The sequence below is a fragment of the Vespa crabro genome, chromosome 10 (genome assembly GCF_910589235.1).
Source record: "Vespa crabro chromosome 10, iyVesCrab1.2, whole genome shotgun sequence".
In the NCBI taxonomy this organism is placed as follows: Eukaryota; Metazoa; Arthropoda; class Insecta; order Hymenoptera; family Vespidae; genus Vespa; species Vespa crabro.
Window position 1 is genome coordinate 1,367,512 of NC_060964.1, and position 25,186 is coordinate 1,392,697.

General features: G+C 31.0%; 2 protein-coding genes and 1 long non-coding RNA gene across 9 annotated transcripts in view; 2 read left to right on the plus strand and 1 right to left on the minus strand.

The window, feature by feature from the left end:
- Window positions 1–459: 459 nt before the first annotated feature.
- Window positions 460–23,683, minus strand: LOC124427630 (PTB domain-containing engulfment adapter protein 1-like). Of its 7 annotated transcripts, none has more exons than XM_046970795.1 (11): window positions 23,526–23,683; window positions 20,098–20,180; window positions 18,915–19,016; window positions 5,849–5,967; window positions 5,572–5,639; window positions 4,313–4,495; window positions 3,873–4,199; window positions 3,471–3,688; window positions 3,136–3,350; window positions 1,990–2,216; window positions 460–1,890 (listed from the first exon to the last, which is right to left on the minus strand). In XM_046970795.1, the coding sequence occupies exons 4-11, from the start codon at window positions 5,919–5,921 to the stop codon at window positions 1,816–1,818; spliced, it is 1,386 nt and encodes a 461-aa protein (XP_046826751.1). In that variant the 5' UTR covers window positions 5,922–5,967; window positions 18,915–19,016; window positions 20,098–20,180; window positions 23,526–23,683; the 3' UTR covers window positions 460–1,815. The 7 variants fall into 7 exon arrangements, with proteins under 7 accessions (XP_046826751.1, XP_046826755.1, XP_046826749.1 ...); XM_046970799.1 differs by having other exon boundaries at window positions 20,098–20,177; window positions 23,526–23,681; XM_046970793.1 differs by lacking the exon at window positions 18,915–19,016.
- Window positions 12,861–13,745, plus strand: LOC124427633. Its single transcript, XR_006942999.1, has 2 exons — window positions 12,861–13,410; window positions 13,546–13,745. It is a non-coding gene; the product is annotated as an uncharacterized LOC124427633 (long non-coding RNA).
- An 885-nt stretch (window positions 23,684–24,568) lies between the features above and the next one.
- Window positions 24,569–25,186, plus strand: part of LOC124427509 (CLIP-associating protein 1-A-like) — a 43,447-nt gene continuing 42,829 nt past the window's right edge. Inside the window, exon 1 of the mRNA XM_046970503.1 lies at window positions 24,569–24,749. Coding sequence (XP_046826459.1) covers window positions 24,675–24,749 — 75 coding nt within the window. The 5' untranslated portion in view covers window positions 24,569–24,674. The remainder of the gene's footprint in view (window positions 24,750–25,186) is intronic.

The following is a 25,186-nucleotide window of genomic DNA, read 5'->3' on the forward strand; positions in this document are numbered from 1 at the left end:
TATGATATTTCACCATTTTGTATATAATAAGAATCCTTCGATGTAAAGTCAAAGATACCGATTTTAACTAAGTGCAAATAAATTCGGCAACCTCGCGATGCACTTATCGTGACGTAGCAATGTTATATCAAATGCGGTTGCGCGTTCGATTGGTCGAATCACGGATCACGTGGCTTTAATACCACATTATCGGTATGAGTCATGTTTCTTACTATTCAAATTTAAATTAAAACCTCCTGCATTGGATAATATACTTTAAAATGTATACAAAATATGATAAAAAAGGATATTTTAACTCATACTGATGTATCATTATTTTCATTTTAGTGGGCCGATAAGTTACGTCACGATGTAACGCCATCTTGTGCGAACTCGATTAAATAATATTATTCAAACAAAATAAATAATAAAAAAAAAAAATGAATCAATCTTTCAATGTAATGATTACTAATAAGAGAATTTTTCAATTATAATAATTAGATGATATATATTCTTAACGATTATTCTTATATAATATAGTAACAATAAGACGCAAAAGTGCATATTTACATGATATTAACTTTATACTTCATTGTATATATCTAGTAAATAATAATTTTCTTAATATTAATAAAGTTATTTTTCGAAATAACAAATCAGATCTATATTTGTACAAATAATTTCGTGTTATTTACTCTTAATTTTTGTTCTTTTAAAAATTATTATTATTATTATTATTATTATTATTATTATAATTATTATTTTTTCTTTTTTTTTTTTTAATGAATAAGGCAAATGAAATATATGAAACTATGAAAATCTCTAACACGGATAAAGGAAATAGTGAAATAATAGCTATTAATCTAACCGAAGGATTATCAATACTATTTATGCTTTTATAGCATTATTAGTGTGATTTCTAACTCTATCTCGGTTAGTGTTTAGATAAACATTTTTTATCTCGGCACGAGACTTTAATGAAAGAGAGACTGCGTAAGCAGCAAGCTGAATTTATTATATTCATAAATATATATATATATATATATATATATATATATATATATATATATATATATATATATTAATATATATATATTAATATATATGTATTAATATATATGTATTAATATATATAAATATATTATAATTTATCTTTCCTCTTAGCCATATTTATCATTATTATAGCAAACTAGGAATAATTATACCCTCTAAACATTTTTCAATAATGTAAAATTTACGATAGCCGCACGATTTCCTACGTAACATTCCTGCTAAAAATGTTAAAGATTCTGTAAGACCGTTCAAAAAATATTTGTATTGTTTGACTAACACACACACATATTATACATACATATATATATATACATATTATATATACACATATATATGTATACAAGAATTTCATTTAAAATTATATAAATTTACTTGGAACGTGATTTGATCTTATTAAAATTGCATTACTTTAAGATCATATATCTCTTTCATTGATTTGTCCACTTTTAAACGCATATCAATCAATAATATACATCTAAACGTGATTGGACAATGATATATCAAAAGCAACGAATAAAACAAGTAAATCGTGCAACGATTGAGCGTGAAAAAACTGCACGTACGTATTAGAAGTTATTCAATAGATAATTATAATAATATAATATAAATATCAAACATCACCATAAATATACGAGTATCGTATAGTAACAGTAATTGACTAATTTTGGTTTCACACACAGATTTTTTACTCTCCACAGAGACCATGATAGAGAATTTTTCCTTTCCGTCTTCTTCATATTGATTTCATTATAAATTTTAATTAATGATCAGTGATCGTTCGATTTAATTCCTTAACGGATCTAAACTCTCCAATGAAAAATCATCAGTACCGATAGATAAACCTCTGCTGAAGCCATCCTAAAAAATAATGTATATTTATATAAATAAAACGTCGAAACAAAATATTTCTAATTTATTATAATTTAATTTCTCTTATAAAACAATAATACTACTAACTTTCATCTCGAGCAATCTCTTATCCAAAAGTCCGATGGCATTTTCCAATTCCTGTTGGCTTGGACTTGAGTTTATGGTGGTAGCACCAAATTCACCCATTTCAAAGGGATCATTGAAGTCGTTCTTTGTATTTATAGACGGTGCAGGATTGAAAGGCACGCTGCCAAAAAGGTCCTCTTTTACTCCATTCTGTCGTCTCGAATCTTTAGCTTTTGGAGGCGGTGCCACTGAAGATATACGAATTTATATTAAAATTTATTAAACTATCCTATTAAATGCTAATAATCTTATTAATCACACGAAATATTGATAAAATCCCATTAGGCCACGCCTGACATAAATAAAATGAAAACGACGCAATGTAATCATAGCGAGACGTATTAAAAAAGATCACATACACATTTAAAAGGTCCAAAAAAACAAATAATTTTATGATTTTCTTTCCTTGCATGTAATTTATTTTATTAATAAAATATCTTTAAATAGTATTTAAATCGATTCAATAGTTTTCAAATTATCATTTGATAAATTATTGAATAAAATGGTCGTGGAAACTTGAGATACAAATTTATATTGATGAATTTCGATTGTAAATACTTTGATGGTTTAGAAATAAGAGACAAAGAAGAATATGAAAATCAGACTGTTTGGAAAATTATTAACTGAGAAATTATTAGAATAATCTATAGATAGAAGACAATCTCGTTATGATTTATGTCATCAATACAATATTGCAGTCTGAAGAAATATTTGTGATAAGAGATAGACAGAGTATTAAGCACATTATCCTTATGCTAACAAAACACGCTTCGTGGTCCGATCAAAGGTAAGAAAAAATATTTAACAAACCGACAATTTATCCTCAAACTTCTCCTGAGAAATATCAATTGTATATGCTATCTTTTACAATTTTACATTTGAATTAATTTTTTTTTCAATAAAATTGTTTATAATAATACATTATTATATTACTCCTACTGTATTCTATTGACATCTTTTCAAATACCAACTTAAATCATTCGTAAACTGGCAATACATAATCGTAACTCTTACATGGATGACGCGGCATTAGACAATTTACTTGTCATTCGAATTCGGACGACATAACGATAGTCAATGTATTCATGTTAGAATGAAGAAACTTACATAATGGTGGCGGACTCGCAGTGCCATTAGTTTGTGAAAATAAGTTAGAATTAGACGACAGTTGACCATTGAGAAGAGGATTGTTGTTCGTTTGATGATTAACAAGACCGTTAGCTGCCGTTTCGTATGCACGAGGATTAAAGTCCTCTTCGAACTCATCCATGAGGAGACCCTCTAATTTAGTACCAACAACCGGCGTTGGTGTTGCTTCGCTTCTGTTATGAAAAAGAAATAAAACAAAAAAAAGAATAAATAAAAAAGTTATAAATTATTTATTGAAATATGTTATGCATTTAATGTCCATTAATCATATCAAACGGTCTTTTACAACCGACCCCATGAAATCGTCATCAAAGGATTTTTCAAAACTCCTAGGAGGAACAGGTGGTGGTTGCTGGGGACCATTAGATGTGTTTCCGTTACTGTCGCTGTTTATTCCTATGAGAGGAGACTTGTTTGTAGTGCCGTTGACTTGCGGAGATTCGCTCGGTGCTCCTGGTACATGCAGGATATCCGGAAGATCGTGCTGTAAGAGGTAAGTCGACACGTCCGCCTATAGAAAAAGAAAAAAAAAAAAAAAGAAACGAAAGATGATCCTACATAAATACGCAAGACTAACTATTTTAATAGAATTTAAGAGAAACTCTTTAATATTTAGGTAAAATTTAATAAAAAAAAAAAAAAAAAAAATAAAATAAAATAAAATAAAATAAAATAATATCAATTGGCATACTGACTGAGCCTTTGATAGCAGCAATGTCTTGCAACCGTTGTCGATAGACATTGTTCTCGTGCTCCAATCTCTTGATCTTTTGTTGCAATACCATGCAACGTCTTTGGGTTTCGAGATCCTTGCCAGACGTTTCTAAGAATCGCCTGTATGCCAAATCGAAAGCTTGACCGATTGTAAGCGTGATCTCTTCCGCCAACTTATCGCTTACGAATACGAAACAGGTATGTTTCTCCGCGTCCTCTTCCTTTGCGATAAAGCTAAAGAATTTCTTTTCTCCTTTGTCGTCGGCGCAATAAGAGATTCTATGCAAGGGATACTGATGCATGATTCGCTAAAATTTTAAATAATAATAACGTTATATTGATTCTAACGAAAAAAAAAAAGAAAAATTGATTAAACGAATATGATATATATTTTAATAAACTCATTTTATTGAATACCAACTTTCGGTGAGGTTTTAGTTTTAGGCTCTTGAATTGCCACGCCATCGATGCTTATTGTGAGTTCGACCTTCGGTGTTTTAGTTCCTTCACTCTTTCTTAATTGCTGACTAAATTTCAATTTGCAGATCGCTTCCTTCACTACTTCGATTCCCTTCGGTTGATCGACTTCCGTACTGCCCAAGTACTACACATAACAATGTAATTAATGTTATAGTGTTCAACAAATTAATTATTTCAACGATTTGTTTATTTCCATTTTCGAATACTGTTAACTGTTATTATAGGACATTTTAAAAAATCAATATTCGAAAATAATAAAATAAAAATAATTTAATGAATTGTATGGAAATCAGATTGACCATAGATAAAATATTTCATAAAATATTTTCATAGTTAAGAAAATAAAATTAAATTAATTCATTTTAATCTCGTTCCCACGATCACGTGTCTAATTCTCGTTTCCACGAATTCTCATACTTTTATTAACTCTCATAAGAATGGTAAAAAGAAAGAAAGAGAGAGACAAGAAGAAATAGATAGAAATAGAGAGAGCCTTTTGTATTCAGTGAAATTAAGAAATTTTGTGAGTAAAAATTCGCACGTAACAACGAAAGGTAAGGCGAAGGAGTCGTATAAAAGCATTGTGTAACTGTTCCGGGTAATGTAAGGTAAACGTTCTCTCTCACGATGGTTTTTAAGTTAAGCTTGCATTTTTTTTTTCCTTTTTATTTCCTCTTTTTTCTTTCTTTCTTTTTTACCCCCCAACAATACCCGACAGGTACAGTATATTATGAGGCACGTGTAAGAACGTGTTACGAATTTTAGAATGAAGTTGCATAAGCAAATAAAGTTGAAAGTCCGAAAACGATACATTTGTACGAATAAATTCCATAAATTTACATCGTATGTATGTACGATGTATATTCGTCAAGATTACCTAAAATACATCTTTATCCATTATAAATTACAATTTTCTTTTCTCTTTTTTTTGGTCATAAATTAATAAATTTTTAATATAATTAATTAATTAAAAAAAAAAATAAATAAAAAAAGAAAGAAAGAAAGAAAGAAGAAAACTATGGTAAATGTAACAAAATTAAAGAGATCGTTCGTTGCTCTTTGTCTCTTTGCAACGAGAAGTCGAAAGGAACGTGCGAGGTGGTACTTGGAAACAGCATTACAGATGGAAATCATTTATACATACATATATATATATATATATACACATACACAGCACACATATGTATATCTATACTTTACCTTGACTAGGTAGGCGATGTGGCCTTTTTGAAGCGCGTCCGGTGGGTGTATCCAGTTTCTACTCGTTCCTACAAACACAATTCACAATAAGGACTTCACTTTAAGTCCGAAAGGAAAGATTCACCGTAATAAACGCGTCTACAAACGAATCGCAATCTTTTTTTCTTTTTTTTTGTTTTTTTTTTTTTTTTTTAATTTCCATATTATCTCTCTTACATACACACACATACACATATACAGAGAAAGAAGATAGAAAGAGAGAGAGAGAGAGACGCACCTCCATTTTTACTTGTTTGATTTTTATTATTCGTTGAATTTTGTGCCCACTTCAACAACGTCGAGTTCCTCATTTTGTCGGTCCTCTTAAGAGTATATCCACCGACTTTTAACGAGCAGCTGTAATGAAGAAAAACAAAAACCACAAAGGAGAATTATTAGAGATTTTTACTTAATACGTAAAGTACATACAATTACAACGACGAGACGATAATATTATTTTTATTCTTATTATTATTATTATTATTCACTTTGGGCGAAACCAAAGTTTGTTTTCTTTTTTTTTTCTACCGATCTTATCATTCAACAAAATACGGTCTGTTAACCGTACAAATAAGTAATCCTGTTATGATGCTGTAAAGAGAGTTTTAAGAGATTCTATTAAGTCCATTTACTTTAGCCTAATTTCTCTTTTTTTTCCTTTCACCAGGTTTTTTCTTTTCTTTTTTTTTTTTAACTAAGCTCTATGCGATATAATAAGAAAGAAAAACGCGTCGTCTCATTTTTTGTTTGTTCTCCCTGCTTCTCCTACCCTTATATTTTATTATTTTGTTACGTTAAACAGCTTTCTTTCAAGTTAAAAACTTACTTTCTACGTCTCTCGATGCGGTTCTCACGCTAGGACGCAATCACCAACTACGACACGACGTGACATGTTAAATATATATGTACATACATACGTACACACACATACACACACGCGCGCGCGTACGTACGTACATGTGCATGTAGCTAGCATTGCACTTATGGTACGCACCTATGCATACATATAATGCATCATATATATATGTATGTATATAGAAGGAACATGCGAATAGCTATTGTTCGCTTCATATAACGCTTCGGGGGAGTTACTTTCGATATATGTCAACAGATCTTCTTTTATTTTATTTTATTTTATTTTATTTTATTTTACTTTATTAAGTCAACGAGAGAATATAACAGAATACGAACGAAAGTACTCCTTCTGCATCGTTGAAATGAGATAAGAATTTTATTGTTGACGTACAAACTGTAAACAGCTGTCTCGTCGAATACAATTTCGTATCTGTGTATACATACATACATACATACATACATACATACATACATACATACATACATACATATATACATACATACATACATACATACATATATACATACATATATATGTGTGTGTATGTGTATATGTATTTAAAAAATAAACGACGTACTACGAAATATCGAATGCTATTTATTTATTTTTTTTACGCCGTGGTTTATTTATAAAAAGAATGAGCGAGAAAAAGTAAGTAAGAGAGGGAGAGAGAGAGAGAGAGAGAGAGAGGAATTCAAAATAAAAAAAGAATAAATAAAATGAAATATAATAAAATAAAGATTTTAAATAATGTCCTCGATGTACATAATTAGCGATGAAGACTTAGTACAAAGCGCATAAAAGCAAGTTAAAATGCAGTCGATTATATTTCAACGTTCGACGAGCGGTCAGCCTTGGATACGAAGGCTAGATCCTTTCGCGTTTCATCATCTTGAACGCGCGACATTATTTATACTTTGAGACATACAGAGAGAAAGAAAGAGATATAGGAGAAAAAAGATAGAGATAGAGAGAGAGAGAGAGAGAGAGAGAGAAAGAGACTAATCGATATGCATTTTTATTACTTTGACATCGTGGGAACAAAAGAAAAGAAAAGAAAAAAAAGAAATAGTCCCGAAGGAAAATTATTTCGAATTTACGACGATTTTCAAATTTCCCGTTTTAACTCTTCGGAGTTAAATAGGTTAAAAACTGTCCCATCTTTTGCCTAGCTTTTTACGTATGGTGGAATATATTTTAACACAACTCGACAATTGGAAGTTACTCATAGTCATACAGTTTAATATTTTATTTTATGTTAAATAATTGAAATGAACATTTTTTTCCATTTTTTAAATATTAAAACAAATTCTCTGTTCTCTTGGGTTTTTACTTTCTTTTTAAAATCGTGTCCCTCAAAGAGTTAATTAACAATTTCCGTATCTTCTCGTTCGATGGCACGGAATTATTCAAAAAAGAAAATCCTGATGAAATATATAAATGTAAGTACATATTCGATAAAACGCATTACATAGAAACGAATTGAAAAATAAAAACAAAAAGAAAACAACAAAGAAGGAAAAAAAATGATTGAAGAATAAAAAGATATCGAACGAACTCATACGTATCTAAAAGGAAAAATGAAAAATAAAAAAAAAGTGTATCTCGTAACGGGCGCGTTTCTTCAAGGCAAAGCTTTGACTTTTTCTCTCGTTTGTTGAAACACTTGAAGATTCGATATCGCGAAGAGAAGAAAAAAAGGGGAAAAAAGGAGAAAAAAAAGAAAGAAAGAAAAGAAAGAAAAAGAAAAAATATAATAAATAAAAAAATAATAAAGACGAACGTTATCAAGAGCGGTTCGAATTGGAAATGGTCAGAGTTATCACGTTATATCTCTTCCATCAATGCACTCGCGTGAACCTAACCTCACTTCCTCTCCTCTTATCATCTCCTCTTTCTCTCTCTTCTTCTCTCTAGTACTCTTCTCTTCTCTCTTCCCCCGAGGGGAGGATGCCGGTAGAAGAGCGCCTGTGTTCCATTTGAGAAGCGTTTAAGCGCGTTGAAAGATGGACGTTCGGATTTAATGCACGACTTCCTATTCCTCCCACGTATTACGGCTGAATACTTGTTCCAGCAAAATGACCTGAACCGTAACCGACAGACAGACAGACAGACAGATGGAAAGACAGATAGACAGACAGATTCACATTCCAACGTGCAAAGGGGCACCACCGTATTCAAGTACCGTCAAAAAAAAAAGAAAGGTGACGAATTTAACCGAATGTAATTTACTCAACGTCATCTTTATTCGACGCCATCTTTTCTTAAATTGCACGAGGCAAATGAATCAATTCGGATAGGATCTATGATCGATGATTCAAAATTTGAATCCGTAAAATCGGTCGATCGTTCATCCAATCGTAATTTTATAAATTAAATATTAATATTAATATATATATATATATATATATATATATTAATATTTAATATTAGTGTATTATATATATATTGTATATAATAAATATAATTTATATAAAAAAAAACGAAAAACAAATAAAATGAAATAAAACGTTCATATTTGCGATAGAAACTAATCCTTCATAATACTTACACCTTTCTCTCTCTCTCTCTTTCTATACATATATATATATATATACACATATATAGATACATATATGTGAACCAACCTGAAGAGACAAGATCATCGACTGCGTCGTGAAGCGCCATGGAATTTATCGCATCTCGAGTATAACCCGTTCTCGAGAGGTTTCTTAGAAAAAGATCTTGCTTTCGATGCGAAAGAGAGAGAGACAGATATATAGATAGATAGAGATAGAGAGAGAGAGAGAGAGAGGGAGAGAGAGAGAAAGAGGGGAGAAAGAGAAAAAGGAAGAAAGAAAACCGCAGTCTCGTAGCAGTGACATTCGCTGCATCCGAAGAACTGCAGTGCCGTTTATAGAATAGGACTCGTAGAGTTTCTCTCTATGCGCTATGCGTTAACCCTATAACATAGGTATGCGTATGTTAATGCTAGCTTGCATAACGTTCAAGGTGAAACTCCTCCGAAGCGGTACGCGGCGTCACGTGCATAAGCGAGCTTTTACTGACGCCCATCATCGCCTCTCTGCGAAAGCAATTATTATCTACGTTAATTCGATCTCAGCTACATACCGTTAATAGAACTATTACGAAGCCGAGCAAGATGTATAAGAGAACGAGAGATACGAAGAGAGAAAGAAAGAGAGATAAAGATAGATAGATAACGTCTGTCTGTTTGTTTTTTGCGATATTCTTTCTGGGATCAGCGTTTCTCAAATCGTTTCTCTCATATCATCCAATAAATACAATTTATAATTGTACCGTTTTTTTTTACGAGTCTCGATAAAGATCAAAAGTCAACCTACATTATTTTAAAAATACGATTGTCAATTACATTATTATTCGAACTCGTAATCATATTTTACGAAAAAACTCTTGAATACTAATCAATTTCCTCGCGATCATGGAAAGGTTAGGATCGATTTCACGTTTAAATTAAAAATTTAATCGTGGCACATAGAATTTGAGAAGCACTGACTATATATCATTAACGTAGGTACATATAAAGTCATTAATCATTATTTTTCTATAATAACATATTATAGTTTGGAAAAAAAATGTACGATTTTAATGGAAACAAAGGATAACTACGGCAAGTTTGATACTATTTATGAAGTACAAACTAATCTAACGCGAGAACAAGTCGTTCATTTCGCTTGTTAGTAAAAAATACAGAAAAAGAAAATTAAAATTAAAGAATGTATGTACACGTATGTACGTTCAGCTAGGTAAAACCTGGGATAGTCTCTAATTTTTACAACGGATGCGGTCAGTTAGAAAATGTCTGCTCGCACTTTCTCTCGAGTCTTTATAACGTCGATACGATACTATGGCGAACCATTTAGAAAAGTATTGCGGTCTGTCTGACCCACATCCCGAGCTCGTCGTCTATGGAAAACTAATAATCTTTATATATATATATATATATATATATATATATATATATATACATACATATAGATTTATAGATGTACGTGTCACAGTAAAATACAAATATTTTCGTAGATAATGGTTGTAATATGCATCCTGCCTTTTGTTCTATGAAATATTAGCAAACTGTAACAAGATTTTATGTATGAATTTTCTATATTTATTTTTGTTTTCATGGATGGAGAAAGGAATATGCGCGCACGCACGCGCACGCGCACAGATAGATAGAGAGAGAGAGAGAGAGAAAGAGAAAGAGAAAATATATATATCAATTAAATTAACTTTTAAATGTATAAAATAAATAAAAAAAATAATAATAAAATATCAATTGAATTAACTTTAAAAAGAAATTTAAAAAATTCAATTTAATTAACTCTGAAATATATAAAATAAAATACAATTTAAATTAAATGACAAAAAATACTTTTTTCCTCTAATTCCTATAATAAGTAATAATAATAAGATAATAATAATAAGATATTAATAATAATATAATATCTAATAATAAGCGTTCGTACGAGTAAAATACACGCTAACAATTCTAATATATCACTGTTTCTTGATACATAGTAGTATACCACTTGCCTTAATAATTTGCTCTCGTAATTCGACTACTGCCAAGTAAGTATACACCCCCTCTTATCCTTTCCTCTTTCTCTCTCTCTCTCTCTCTCTCTCTCTCTCTCTCTCTCTCTCTCTCTCTCTCTCTCTCTCTCTCTCTCTCTCTCTCTCTATCTATCTATCTCTATCTTCTCCCCTTTTTTCTCCTCTTCCCTACATTCTCCATTCTCGCTCTAGATGTGCCTTTAAACGAAGGTACACAGACTTTATTCTACTTTCTTATTATGAATTATGAGGATAGTTAAATGTAGGCGTTTGTACATACAGATGTGTGGGTATATTACGTTAATGTTTTTCTTCACATTTAACTACAAACGGAACGAAGGAAAAAGTTTCGTAGAGTTCTCTAACGTTCTCACAAATAAACATGATCAAAGAATGGCATTATTTATCTTTAAAGTTCATATTTATTGCGTGCTTTTAAGCCTGTATGAATAAATTTCGAACCTTAATTTATGAATTTATAAAAATAACTAAATCCTTTTATGAATTTATCTTATTTAATCGTTTTTGATTAAAACAATATGATTCTAGAAAGTATTAATTAACGTGTTGGTTTTTGAACTTCGTTTAATCGTAAATCGTAAATCGAAAATACCGACGAGAAAAAACACAAATGAAATATTACAGAAATTTCGATAACTTCTTAACCTAAACTTATATACATGTTTTTTTTTTTTTTATTTTGTCATGATCATGCGTTAAATGTTGAAATTTTTGTTTCTTTTTTTCTTTTTTCACAATAAGTGAAATGATAGAAAAGATATCATCGTCCGTTTATTAACGTTGCACCAATCGCGAATACAAACGAAAGTTTTGCATTAAAAAGCGAAAGTAGCGTTTCCGGGTGTGCTCCTTCTTCGTTCAACGATGAAAATAAATTAACCGCAAATGAGGTTCCTTCGATTAATGGGGGAGAAGAAAAAGAAAAAGATAAAGAAAAAGAGGAAAAAAGAAGAAAAAAATCCACCAAAGGTATGATTAATATTATTGTCAGAAAATGAATTTTCCGTCAAATAATCGTCTTATAATTAGTCATTGATAGCATCGACCTAGATTACTATAAAAATAAAATTTTATTTATTTGCATAACTTAACGAGGTATATAAAGCAAACATAAAAAGAAAGAAGCGATTGAATTGAACGAAAATGAATAATTTATATCTCATTAATTGTAAATAATTATTAACTCGCTATTCCAACAAATTGTATTGCTCATTATGCGGATCAATAATTTGTTAGATCTCTCTCATAAATATGCATCAGAAGTGCTGTTATTAAACAGGATGACAATTTTCATCGTAAAAAAAAAGAGAAGAAAAGAGAGAGTGAGAGGAATATTAATACATAATATATACTTATAACATAATATATACTTCAAATAGAATCGAAAAATATAACATTCGAGAATTTTTCGGTAATCGAATAAATTATAGAATTGGGGAAAAAAAGAAACAAAAAACAAAGAACAAAAAAGTGTTTACTCCAAACGATATTCTATTATATTTGAGGAAAATCTAATATTCGATTTCCAACTTTAATATAAACGAAGTCGGTTAAATGCAACGATGATAAGTTCGCGTGTATTGCGGGGAGGTTAATATGGCGGTGACCTCGATGTTGGTCGCCGAGAAAGAGACAAAAAGAAAAACAAAGAGAGAGAGAGAGAGATAGGGACAGAGAGAGAGAGAGAGAGAGAGAGAGAGAGAGAGAGAGAGAGAGAAAATAGAGAGAGAAGCAAATAAACAGAATAAAAAAAAAAGAAGTGAAAAAATAGTAATATAACTGTTAGTCGCTAGACACTTTGAACTTCGATGCAAGTAAGTACGCGCAATCGCGTTCTATTGCCCTCGAGGAAGCGATGAGAAAGAAAAGAGAATGTTTCTGGGTCGCGCAAGAGTCGTCGCGGACAGTAACTAGTCGCTAGGGTGACGCGGACCTAGATTTATTCCGAGCCTCGAGTTAACTATTCCTTTTTTTCCGGAATATCATAGAGACGAATATTTCGATCTTATATTTTTCTTCATTCTTTTTTCGTTTATTTATTTTTTCTATCTATGAAATTTTATGCAACTAAATAACATCGTGGATATTGAACACTCGAAACTCGTCGTTAAGAGTATTAATTGCTTCTACTCTGTTTCTCATTATCACGAACATTTCGTGTTAGGCATCGTTATTGGTGTCTTATGAAATACATTTGAAGTTGAAAATAAATCAATCATTTGTAAGTAAATAATTAAGTAAATAATTAAATAATTTATGCAACGGCGAAGATCAATTTCATTGGATATAACTTATCGGCCAATAACCGAGCGGTTCCTTCGGATCATTTGTCCAACGAACTTTCAAAGGTAAACGATAACTAAAAACAGGATATTCTTATCTAAGTACTATGATGTGGGCACTTAACTGTATCATTTTACAACTTTCCTATGGCTTTTTTTAAACTTCCTGTTTGATATTTTTTAATTGTATATCTATCGTAGAAAAAAAAAATATATATATAAATATATCTACAAAAACTTAACTCACCTAAAACTATTTCGCCGGTATGAAGAAATTCATCAAATTCTTCAAATGTTAATTTGCATGAAATGCACTAAACAATATCAATGACACGATATCGTATAAAACAAGTGAAAATATACGAAAAGAGTGATAGAGAAAGAGAAAAAGAAAAAATAAAAGAGAAACAGGAACAAGTATAATAAGATAACTACATAATCCGAAGAGTGAGAAAAAAAAGAAAAAGAGAAAGAGAGTGAGATACGAGCCACTCCCGCACTAACCGACGGCTCGCAAGAGACTAATGCTAGTGGGAAGAAGCGGTAATGGCGTCGGCGCGGTCCTTGACGCGATACTGTCGCCACCATGCGGAGAACGATTCCTTAGTTTAATATAACGCAGATCTCCTATTATATTTCTACAATAATAAAAGGCTATTATCATCTAGTCTTTTTAATTTCATCAGTTTGTTTTTATCGTATATTACAAAAAATTAATATTTATATGTATATATATAACTTTTTTTTTCTTTTTTTTTATGAAACGAACTTCGTCCGCGCGCATGTAATTGGAAAGAAATTTTACGATCGGTCTAAAGTCATTCGTATCCATTGATTTTGTTCTATTAAGAGTTATGAAATTCTATATCATAAGATGGACTTTAGATATTGGAATATTATAAGAGAAAATAAATAAAAAAGATTGATTGTGAGACGTATTAACCGCGACGATATGCGAGCATACATGGATACACTAGAGGAGATCAGTGTTGGTAGACGATCCGGTAGAACGAGAAGGGATAGAGGATGGTGGTACCAGCCACGGCCGAGAGCAACGTCGTCGTTCGTCCTCTTCCCTCATTGAACGGTTCGTTCCTTATCAAGGAAAGAACCAGCTCAAAGAAAGATGTATTATTGGCGAGAGACGAACGTGTCTCATTCATAGTCTGTCGCGACGATTTTAATGTCGACATGTAACATCTAACAATGTTAGTTCGTATTTGAAAACAACTGTACAATACAGTTACGGAATAGACGTACTTTACATCTAATTATAAAAAAAAAGCAAAACAAACAAACAAACGACTCTGTTTCATTTCAAAACAACTTTCAATACGTTTCTCTTTCCTCAATTTGAACAAAGAATTTTATAGTACGTAATTATGTATTTATGTACTTTTATATATATATATATTTGTATGTATGTATATCGAAATGATCATCATTAGTGGTTCTCAATATTTCAAAATATAAATAGATAAAGGAAACTCGGAACAAATTTTCTTCAATCGTTTTCCTCGTTATTCGCATATGTATGAATTTTTATGCAAAGACATGTATATATTCTTATAAACTATCGCTCGTATAAGAGGTATAATGTCGATGATCTTATCGTTTAAACTCTTTGAATGTTCGTTGTGCTAAATACGCGAGCTAAATCCCGTCGGCAAAATAGTACTGCTCTTTGAAGAGTAACTTCGTAATAAGACTCGAATAACAGAGCGGTCTTTTCTAACTTCTAATTTATAATATAAAAATACTCGTAAATTTTCTTCCATGGGAAAAGAAACGATGGAAAAAAAGAAAAAAAAAAGAAAAAAGATAAAAGAGGAAAGAAGTATATTCTTGACAATAAAATTTAACTAGTAAAATCTCGAAACATTTTCACACATATATATATATATATATATATATATACATGTATGTATGTATATATTTATTCAATGTGTACGCAGTAAAGTTGTTCTCGCAAAAATTCGCCAAAATAAAAGCATAAATCACCGATGAAATTTCGTCGAAAGAAAACGTAAACAGGTTATATGTCCTATCAAACGGATTGGGAATCAACGGACACTATGCAACCAAACTTATTAGGTATTCGATTCACAATGGGTAACGGGTTTTTTAAGCCCGTCAAAAATTCCCACACCGATCTTCGTTACATCGTGGAAATAAATAAATACGCAATCAAAAAGGTATATATAAGAAATGTCATTAACAAAAGTTTCAAACTTAAAGTTCAACAAAATAAATTGGTAATATTTCTAAAAAACAAAAATAAAGATGACGATGATGAAAAACAAACGAGATAATTAACGAAGATGTATTCCAATATCGACAGATATTGAAATGTGATCATTTGATGATACAGAAAAAAAAAAGAAAGAAAGAAACAAAAGAGATAAAAATAAAAAATAAAAATAAAGAAAAAAAAGAGAAAAAAACCGGTTTTCTCTTCCCATTCATTATACAATCAAATACCAGAGAGATGATAGCACGCAATCGTTGTTTTCATCTTTCCTCTTAGGATTTCTTAGAAGTGCACTTTTCAAAAATATAATAATTTCTACAAAATCGTGATTGAGAAAAACGGACATATATCTATTTCAAATTAGAAATTAAAACTGATAAAAAATAATTATAGTAATTTTTCAAGGATAAAACTTTTACATAGGTACGTAATACGCATATATATATATATGTACACATATACATACGTTAATATGTACATACGTTAAAAATACAAAAAGTTTCTTTCCAGTTTCGTATTTCTACGAGTCTCAATCGTTTGTTTATGAACTTTCTCGAGTTCCGGTTTCGCTCTCTATCGTGACAATACCGAATTGCTAGTAAAAAGACTCTCGAATTGCTCGCCATTCGGTTTACTCGTTAGTCTCCTTCAACGAATAGTTTAACGTACACTGTGTGTGCGCGCGAGCACACGCGAAAGTGGGGAAAGTAATGTAAGTAACTGATTCGATTCGCCTTTTTCATCCTATCTATCTATGGTCACATACATATACTCATGTACAATATTTATTACGTTTTATAATGTAACTGTCGTCAAAACTGGATTATCAACGTGCGTAAGCAAAATTTAATCGAGCGTATCGATGAGAGGAAACGAACTATCTCGACTGACGTGCTACGTTAATCTCCATTTTAAGAGGTGTGATATTCGTCTCTCCCTCTTTCTCTCTCGCTCTTTCTCTCTCTCTCTCTCTCTCTCTTTTTCTTTCTCTCTCTCTCTAATTTTTGATTAAACCTCTATATCATACATAGACATTTAATTGTTTTAAAATTTTACTTCATTTTATCGTCAACAAAAATTCGTTGTTCCTTATTGAAAATTTTAATGCTCCTTTTTTTTCTTTTCTTTTTAAATATATTATACCTTACTAGTAGTTATATACTATATTAGTATAATTGTTATATATTTAATATATATATATACTTATAGTACAGTCGTGTATGGTATAACTTATATTTAGTATAGTTGTATTTATATTTATACGTAGCATAGTATAACATAACCGTACTAATTATAACATAGTAATTAATAAGTTTTTTATATTTCTTCTTATTTTGTTTTTTTTTTTTTTTAATGTAAATTATACTATATTAGTAACTGGATTAGTAACTATACCAGTATAATACTTATATACTTAGTATATAATATATTAGTATGTTATACTTAGTACATTAGTATATTTTTACAATAATAGTGTAATAGTAGTTATATTTAATATGTTATAGTTGTATATGATATAACTTATGTTTGGTATAGTTTATATCTATACTTTGTATACAGCATAACTATACTAATTGTACTTACAATTGGTATAATATAACTGTAGTAGTTGTAACTTAGTAAAGAAATAATTAGTATGAAATAACTGTACTATTTGTAACTTAGTAATTAGTATAACATAATTGTACTAGTTATTATTTAGTAATTAGTACTATTAGTAACTATAATGACATAAGTTATATCATAACATTAATATTATATAATATTTCTGAAGAGAGAAACAAACATTGGGTTATATAGGATTAAAGCTCTTTTGTGAAATGTTATATCCGCCCATTCGATAACTAAATCACATATCAAAAGAGAGAGAGAGGGAAAGAGGAAAAGGAAGAGAGAGGGAAACAGAGAAAGAGAGTTTGTGACAGAGAGAGAGAGAGAGAGAGAGAGAGAGAGAGAGAGAGAGAGAGAGAGAGAGAGAGAGAGAGAAAGAGAAAGAGAGTAAAAGAGAGAGATAAATCTTTCCCAGTAATTTCGAGAATTTCAATACGCAGGAAATGGCTAACAAGATTACGCGTATCTGTACGGGCGGTGCATCGCGACTACGTGATGTATCGTTGTGTCTCTGCGATTTGTACATACCGGGCGTCTCTATTGTGACTCCTTTTTTCTTTTCCTGTTTTTTTTTTATTCGACGGATGTGCCGAGAGTGCATAATAGAAAAGCTAAGTGTGACTACGTCATTACTTTCAACGGGAGCAACAGCAATTACACGACCGGTATTACGAAGAGAGAAAGATCTTTTTCTCAATAGAAAACAATGAATGATTTTATGTAACGTACTGACAATTAACAGATAAAATAAAATGAATCAAGTCGTTCCATTTCTAGGGCTAAAATTGATACGAGATATTACTGCATTACTGTGTCAGAATTTCTCAAATTATGTTCCGTTGAAAGTCAATATCTTGTTTATGCATTTTGTTTTAAATATAATTATGATTTGGAGAATAAATGTTTGTTTTGTTTTCTTAACTCTTGCATTTACTAATTTCGTTTATATATATATATACACACATAATATATACATAATATATATATATATAAATATATATACATGTACATATATATATATATATATATATATATATATACATAAGTGACATTTAGCAAATTATTATCGTCTACATGCCATTTGCGAGATCAGATAATATCGAACCTATCGCTTATATCATAATCGAAACAATTCAGTCTCCTTTACGATATCGCTATTATTGTTAGTGAAAGTAAGACTAACGAAATTGATTCGCATAAAAAGGTTCGCTTAAAAAAAAAACAAAAAAAGAAAAAGGAAAAGAAATAATCGCTAATTTCGACACGTCACGGATTACGATAAATACACATATTTTCTGTGGCACTAGAACGCCCATTGTATCTCATTGTTCTCCTCCTCTCTTCAAATTGAAAGCGTTCGCTTACTCTGTGTAATAATATTATAAAATCACGCAAAATTTGTAAACCTATGAGGTCACAAAATAATACATTCTAAGTAGCTTGTTTAATGAATGATAAGAAAATAATGTACTAACACATTTTTCATTCGGAATAATTTTTATCGAATTCGATTGAATTTCTTGACACTATTCAAGAATTTTAACCTTGAAAATAGTCTTTATTATATTATGGAACGTAACTCGCTTCTATCGTGATGAGATAGATAAAAAGAAGGTTAATACATCGGAAGCAATAAGTAAATGGAAGAATGAAACGAGCTATGTATGCATGTACGTACGTACGTACGTATGCATGTATGTATATATACCTGCCGTATGGTGTCCGCAGCTGCTAACCTGTTCCCAAGATGCGCTACCAAGCAAGCAAGCAACCAACCAAGCAACCAACCAACGAAACACTTCGGTGCTTGCTGCAAGATAAACGTGAGTGTTTCGCTCGGTTAGGATTCAGCAAATGAAAACAAACGTGATGGCGAATATACTAAAAATGGGATCGAAAGTAACACGAAAATAGTATACGTAAATAAAAACATATATATATATATATATATATATATATATATATATATATATATATATATAATATATAATATGTTTGAATCATTTGAATTTCAATAAATAAGAGATCTTTCTAAAGTTACGAAATCATGATAAATATAGATTAATGCTTTCATAATCTCGTTCTTTATCGACACAATTTCATGATCTAATTATTTCATTGAATCGTATAATCGCACTGATATTTACATACATATGTAAATATCATCGAATATGAAAACAATTGATATTTTACCGTAACTGTTGCTCAAAATAATATATTGAATAATCGTATGGATTTAAATTCATTAACGATTATTTTCTTTTTAGATAATGACATTTAATTGATAATGATATTTAATTATTTAATTGCTGGCAAGTGATATATTATATTAATATTATTATTTATTCGCTCAGTATTTTTATTAATTAATAATAAATATTTTATAAAATAAATGATCATAAATATACAAATATTTTGATCGATATAAACAATTAAGGGCCAAATTGATTAATTAATATTAAATAAAGATATTTTATTATGAAGGTCGACAATTTATCTGAAATACTAATTAAACGTTTAAAAATACTGACCCCGAAATAAATAACGTCCCGTTAAAATATTTTGATTAACATAAATGATTAAGATTTGTCAGCCATTGATATTTTATTATAGAATACGTACTATTTATTTTAAATACCGATAAAACTATTAAAAATAACGGACCAGAATAAATAAATAGTTAAATTAAAGCTAACGGTTAACGGTGTAAATAAGCAAGTAAATGTTATACATTGTTCGATAAGATAATTTTTCGGTGCATATATTTTCTTATTTTAAAGAAAAAAATAATGACTAATGTGACTAGGTGCCAAGCGATGAGCAACATTCCATAGTTCATGCTAACAGCTTTTACATTGTGATTTTAATCTCAAAGCGAGAAGGTAACTTACGTAAAAGGATTTTGCTCGCGGATGTGCACACCCTACAATCAAGCCAACCTGCACTTTCTCGGGCAGCTCGATCTTCCGTTCTTCTATGTAAATATAAATATAAATATAAGTATAAATATAAATATAAATATAAATATAAATATAAATAAATAAGTTCAAAGGGCCAATTGAAAAGAATGAGTTTTTCATAGAAAAATCAAAAGGACCTCTTTTCGAGACCAACGAACGTTTCTTATCGTTACATAATCGACGTAATGAACGTATACGCCTCGATGATTGTTACGATTGAAAGAAAACACAAATGAAGTTTTGTAATCGCATAATACCATAATCGTGACTTTTAAAATTGCACGACGTCATAATATGTCGAACGAATAATAACGTAATCAAAAGGAAGAAGATATCAATGGAATTTTTATTTTCAATATTAATCGCGTTAACGTTGATCGCCCTTTCGATAAAGTTAATATTCATTGATATATATTTCCCTCTATGTTCTATCTTGAAAATCAATTGAAAATATAGATGCGATAAAAAAAGGAAAAGGTACGACTGAGTTCTGTGCGACGTTGATGCATGAAAAATAATGATGATAATGATGATGTTGAGGATAATAAAGAAAGAAAGAAAGAAAAAGAATATAAAAAGAAGAAAAAAAGATTACAGTCATAAACAATTGGAACCATATCGAAAGACATTATCCGCAATACATATATCTATATTTTCGCTTGGATGAAAATTTTAAATGATTGCAATTTGGAGAATTCACCGTGCGAATAAGCGAGAATGAATCTTTAAGAAAAAGCAGAAAATTGCAAATCATCGAACTTGCGCACCAACGAAACCTAGTCGAGTGGAAAGAGTTTACAAATACTTTCACGAGCAACATGAAACATACGTGATATGTACGTGAATACATACACCCATGCATACGCACACGCGCACATATACAACATACAGATAGACAGATACAGACAAACGCACACACACATACATACATATATAAACACACATACACAAAGTGTGCTCTTCGTGCTTTAACGAAAATGGACGTCACGTCGAAATATATCGCACTGCTTGCAAAAATCATGAAAAGAGTCGAGTCACTGACGCTTAACGACACAAATTTCTCCTAGAAGAGATGTTTCTTTGCCATAGTTATGATGGCAACGGAAGGAGGAGGAAGAGGGCACTGAAGATGTTGCTGGTAGAGTGGAGTGGGGGGGGGCAGGAGAAGGGAGGGCGATGGCAACAAGTACACTTTGTAAGATAGCTTTTGACATTTGTAGTTACCACTGATGACGTCGACGAGAGCGAATGTATATTTTTCACTATACTCGTCCTTGACTCATCTTAACAACCTCCTATGGCCAACGAAATTCGAGCTATATGAGCTTTGGAAACGATGATATCAACGTAATTAATATTTTACAATATCATATGTATTTCAAATATCTATTTCGATGAGAATGATATTTAAAAATATTTAATACGTCGATCGAGTGTTTCAATAATGAAAATTGTAAAATAGAAAAAGTTCATAAAGAACGTTTCATCATATTGTCGATGATTTAAAAGCCAATCGTTTCCGTTGTTGATTTTTTTGAGAAAAAAAAAACAAAAAAAAAGAAAAACAAAAAATATATATATACATACTGTCGTTCTCTTTGTTCGACAATAGGACAATTCGAGAAAATCAAACTAGCTCGAATAGATTCTTTAATGATTTGTACTTACAATGTCAACGAAATGAAGTACTACGTCTCGTGCACGTGTAACCTTCCGTTTTGCGTAACCATGACATTGAAAATCTTTCTTATACGTACATTAACCCGCTTTCTATTTTCATTAAGGGGAAAAAAAAGAAAAACAAAAACAAAAAAAAAATCCCCTTTCTCTTTGTTCTCTTTCTCCTTCTCTACCATCTCTTTTTTATTCTTTTTTTTTCTTTATCTTCCGCAGAACCTTCCTCTTTCCCTCTCCTTATATCAAGATTACCACTTGGTCATTTATCGCGCGTAATTACTTTTTCATGACCTTCGCTCGTCATCTTTCCATGTCTTTTTAACCTAATGGGAAAGTATATGCATCCGTACATATATATATGTATATACACATACACATACATACATGTCATACGTAGTTACATCGAGGAAATATGCAGTTTCTCTCGCATATCACCTACAACATTCCATTCGCTTAAGAGATCGATCGTTTCAACGACATTATAAAATGTAAAAGTAACTCGCGAAAGTATCAGTTAAGAGAGTACGCATTCTCAAAGGCCAATTTAATGTATAAAAATGATAACTCTTTCATAGAAAAAATTTGTTGATTTCTCTCTCTCTCTCTCTCTCTTTCTCTCTTTCTTTGTTTCTTTCTTTCACTCCTTTTCTTCTTAAACTCCGTTGGATTCCTCGAATATTTTTCCTTTTTCTTTTCCTTTAAACAGAATTTTCTTCGATAAAAAGAAAAGCGTTTCTTTATTGAACGATAAAAATGAAAGTGTTCGTGGAAGAATAGCCGAGAGAGTCATTTGTTTTTCACGAGTTCGTCGTTCGTTCGTTCGTTCGTGAATCGGAAACAATCGAGATTAGCCGAAGATTATATTTGAAAGTAATCGCGCGCGCGCTTTTTCAAAAGCTATCTATCTCGTCATTGTAAATATTTATCTTTAGTCTTGTGAAGGTCGAATGTGGTAATATAGAAAATACAAAATAAATCAAAGAAAGAAAAGAGGAGAGAGATGAGAAAGAGAAAGAAAGAGCGAGAGAGATAGATAAAAAGAGAAGATTTATAATAGTAAATAAGGGAGATGAAGTTGGATTAAAAAAAGAAGAAAAAATTTATACGGTAAAACAATCGAGCTTACATAGAACAACAACTATCGAATTATCAATAATATGAATCCATATTTCGACCGCGAAACCCAATGATGGCAGGACCTTCATCGGCTAGTTGCATCCTAGCTCTCGTGATTTATCTCGAATCCTCCCTCCCATCCTTTCTTTAACTCTAGTTACCTCCCCGCTCCTCAATACCATAGATATGCGTAAAAATGCCGAAATAGAAAGTCACCAGTTCGCTGGCACGCTTCGAAAGCTCTTTTCCCTTTCTTCTCGTTCTCCACTGACTAAATTTCCTTAGACTTCAGAGAAGCTAAGCGGTTTCTTTGTTAAGCCGGTAAAGAATGTTAAGAAAAAGAAAATAAAAGAAAATAAAAGAAAATTGAAAGAGAGAGAGAGAGAGAGAGAGAGAGAGAGAGAGAGAGAGAGAGAGAGAAGAAGAAATTCCATTCGAGACCGGAAACAAGGGTATTATAATCGAGAAGGGAAGTGAAAGTAAATATATATATACAAATATATGTATATATATATATATATATATATATATATACGTATGTATATATATTTTTTTTTTACACTCACCGTTAACAACGTTCGAGGAGGATTCTCGTCCAATTCTCCAATCTTTACTTTTTGACGTTTCCACAACCTACCTATTGCCGCTGCCTGTTTGTCTACTCGTAATATGTTCACTTGTTCCGACAGTGAAGAACTCACCGAAACGAATGAGAAACAATTTGGTTTCAGGAGTCGAACGGACCAGCTGTATCGCGCCGCTGAAGTGCCCTCTATTCACGTAGTCAAGTCTTTACTTCTATCGCCACCATATTGATGCCTGTACGGTCGTGCAAAACCGCGCGAACATTCGAATTCGTAACTTCGATAGAGAAATGAGAATCTTTATCGTTTTTCTTTCTTTCTTTCTTCTTCTTTTTGTCTCTCGTTTCTTTTTTTCTTTTCCATAATTATCGAATAATGCTCCTTGTTGCACCATAAAATGTTCCAATTTGCTTTGTTATAAATAAAATATAGATAGCCTTGAAGAAATTTGTTTTCATATCTATTTTCATATTTCGTTATCTTCCTCCGTCTTGTCATATTGAAATGATTAATATTTGACGCTCGAAGATTTATTTTTGCAATTCAAATAACGATGTCAAATATAAGTAAATACACAGTGTTACGTATAACGCATAACTTTCTGAATAAAGTATTACGTGAAAAATTCAACGTTTCCATGCGAATAACTTTTAGTTTGTTCTGATTTTATAACATTCAAGCACGTTTCATTCAATTATCGTATGATTCGACATTGTTGACGTCTATACGTACGATAATTCTGCTCCATGTTAGATCGTTCCTAACTACATGATTGTCGCAAATCTGTGTATCTTCGATTTGAAACATACATACATAAAAATTGACCCTGACCTCGTGCTTAAAATTTTAAATGATTTATTCGAGAATGATCTATCAAATTTTATATCGAATTAAAATAATCGAATATTCTAGTATATTTTTATAATAGGTAGATAATAATATTACACATATTGTCGTTTTTAAAAAAGTTCTTGCTTTATATTTTAATGTCTTAAGTAATCGTCGATTAGCAGAACGATCTACGCACGGCCCTGCGGATATGTTCTAACATCCAACATGGCTACCTGATATGTAGCAGACGATATAGGTGCCATGAAAAATTGTAAATAAAATTCATTTTTAGCTTTAATTATGAGTGGACGTGTACAAAAGGAATGTGATGATGATTCTGATCGTGTTGACGATGCGGTGGATCCTAGAGTACAGGTAAGACAATTTTTCTCTTAAACAAACAGAGTGTCATGGCTTTCGCGATCAGGCGTTTACGACATTGACATTTCCGTATTATGCGATCAGCAGCTTTTATCGACTGTGTTTTTACACGTCAAGATACATTCGTACTATGTTTAAATTATTGTACAAGCCCGATATGTATTTTCTAATTTTATTCGATTGTATGTCATTTGTTACGTTAGAAAATATGGTCGATGCATTTAGTTTCTTCTCCACCCCCTCCATTTTCCCTATGGAAACTGTTTTATCACAATTGGCACGAGACAAATTATGACGGTAAATTTGTTATTTACCGTTACATAAGTAAATTGTATTAAAATAAAATGAAATAAGAAAAAAAGGAAAGAGAAGAAAATATTAAATATCTCAATCGTTCTCATTATGTTTACAAATTACTTAGATATTTTTTC

Coding starts and splice junctions, on each gene's coding strand:
- LOC124427630 (XM_046970793.1), bottom strand. CDS start 5,921: ATGAGGAACTCGACGTTGTTGAAGTGGGCACAAAATTCAACGAATAAT. Junction 4,496..5,571: donor ACATCGCCTACCTAGTCAAG/GTAAAGTATAGA, acceptor TGTTATGTGTAG/TACTTGGGCAGTACGGAAGT. Junction 2,217..3,135: donor TGCGAGTCCGCCACCATTAT/GTAAGTTTCTTC, acceptor GTATATCTTCAG/TGGCACCGCCTCCAAAAGCT.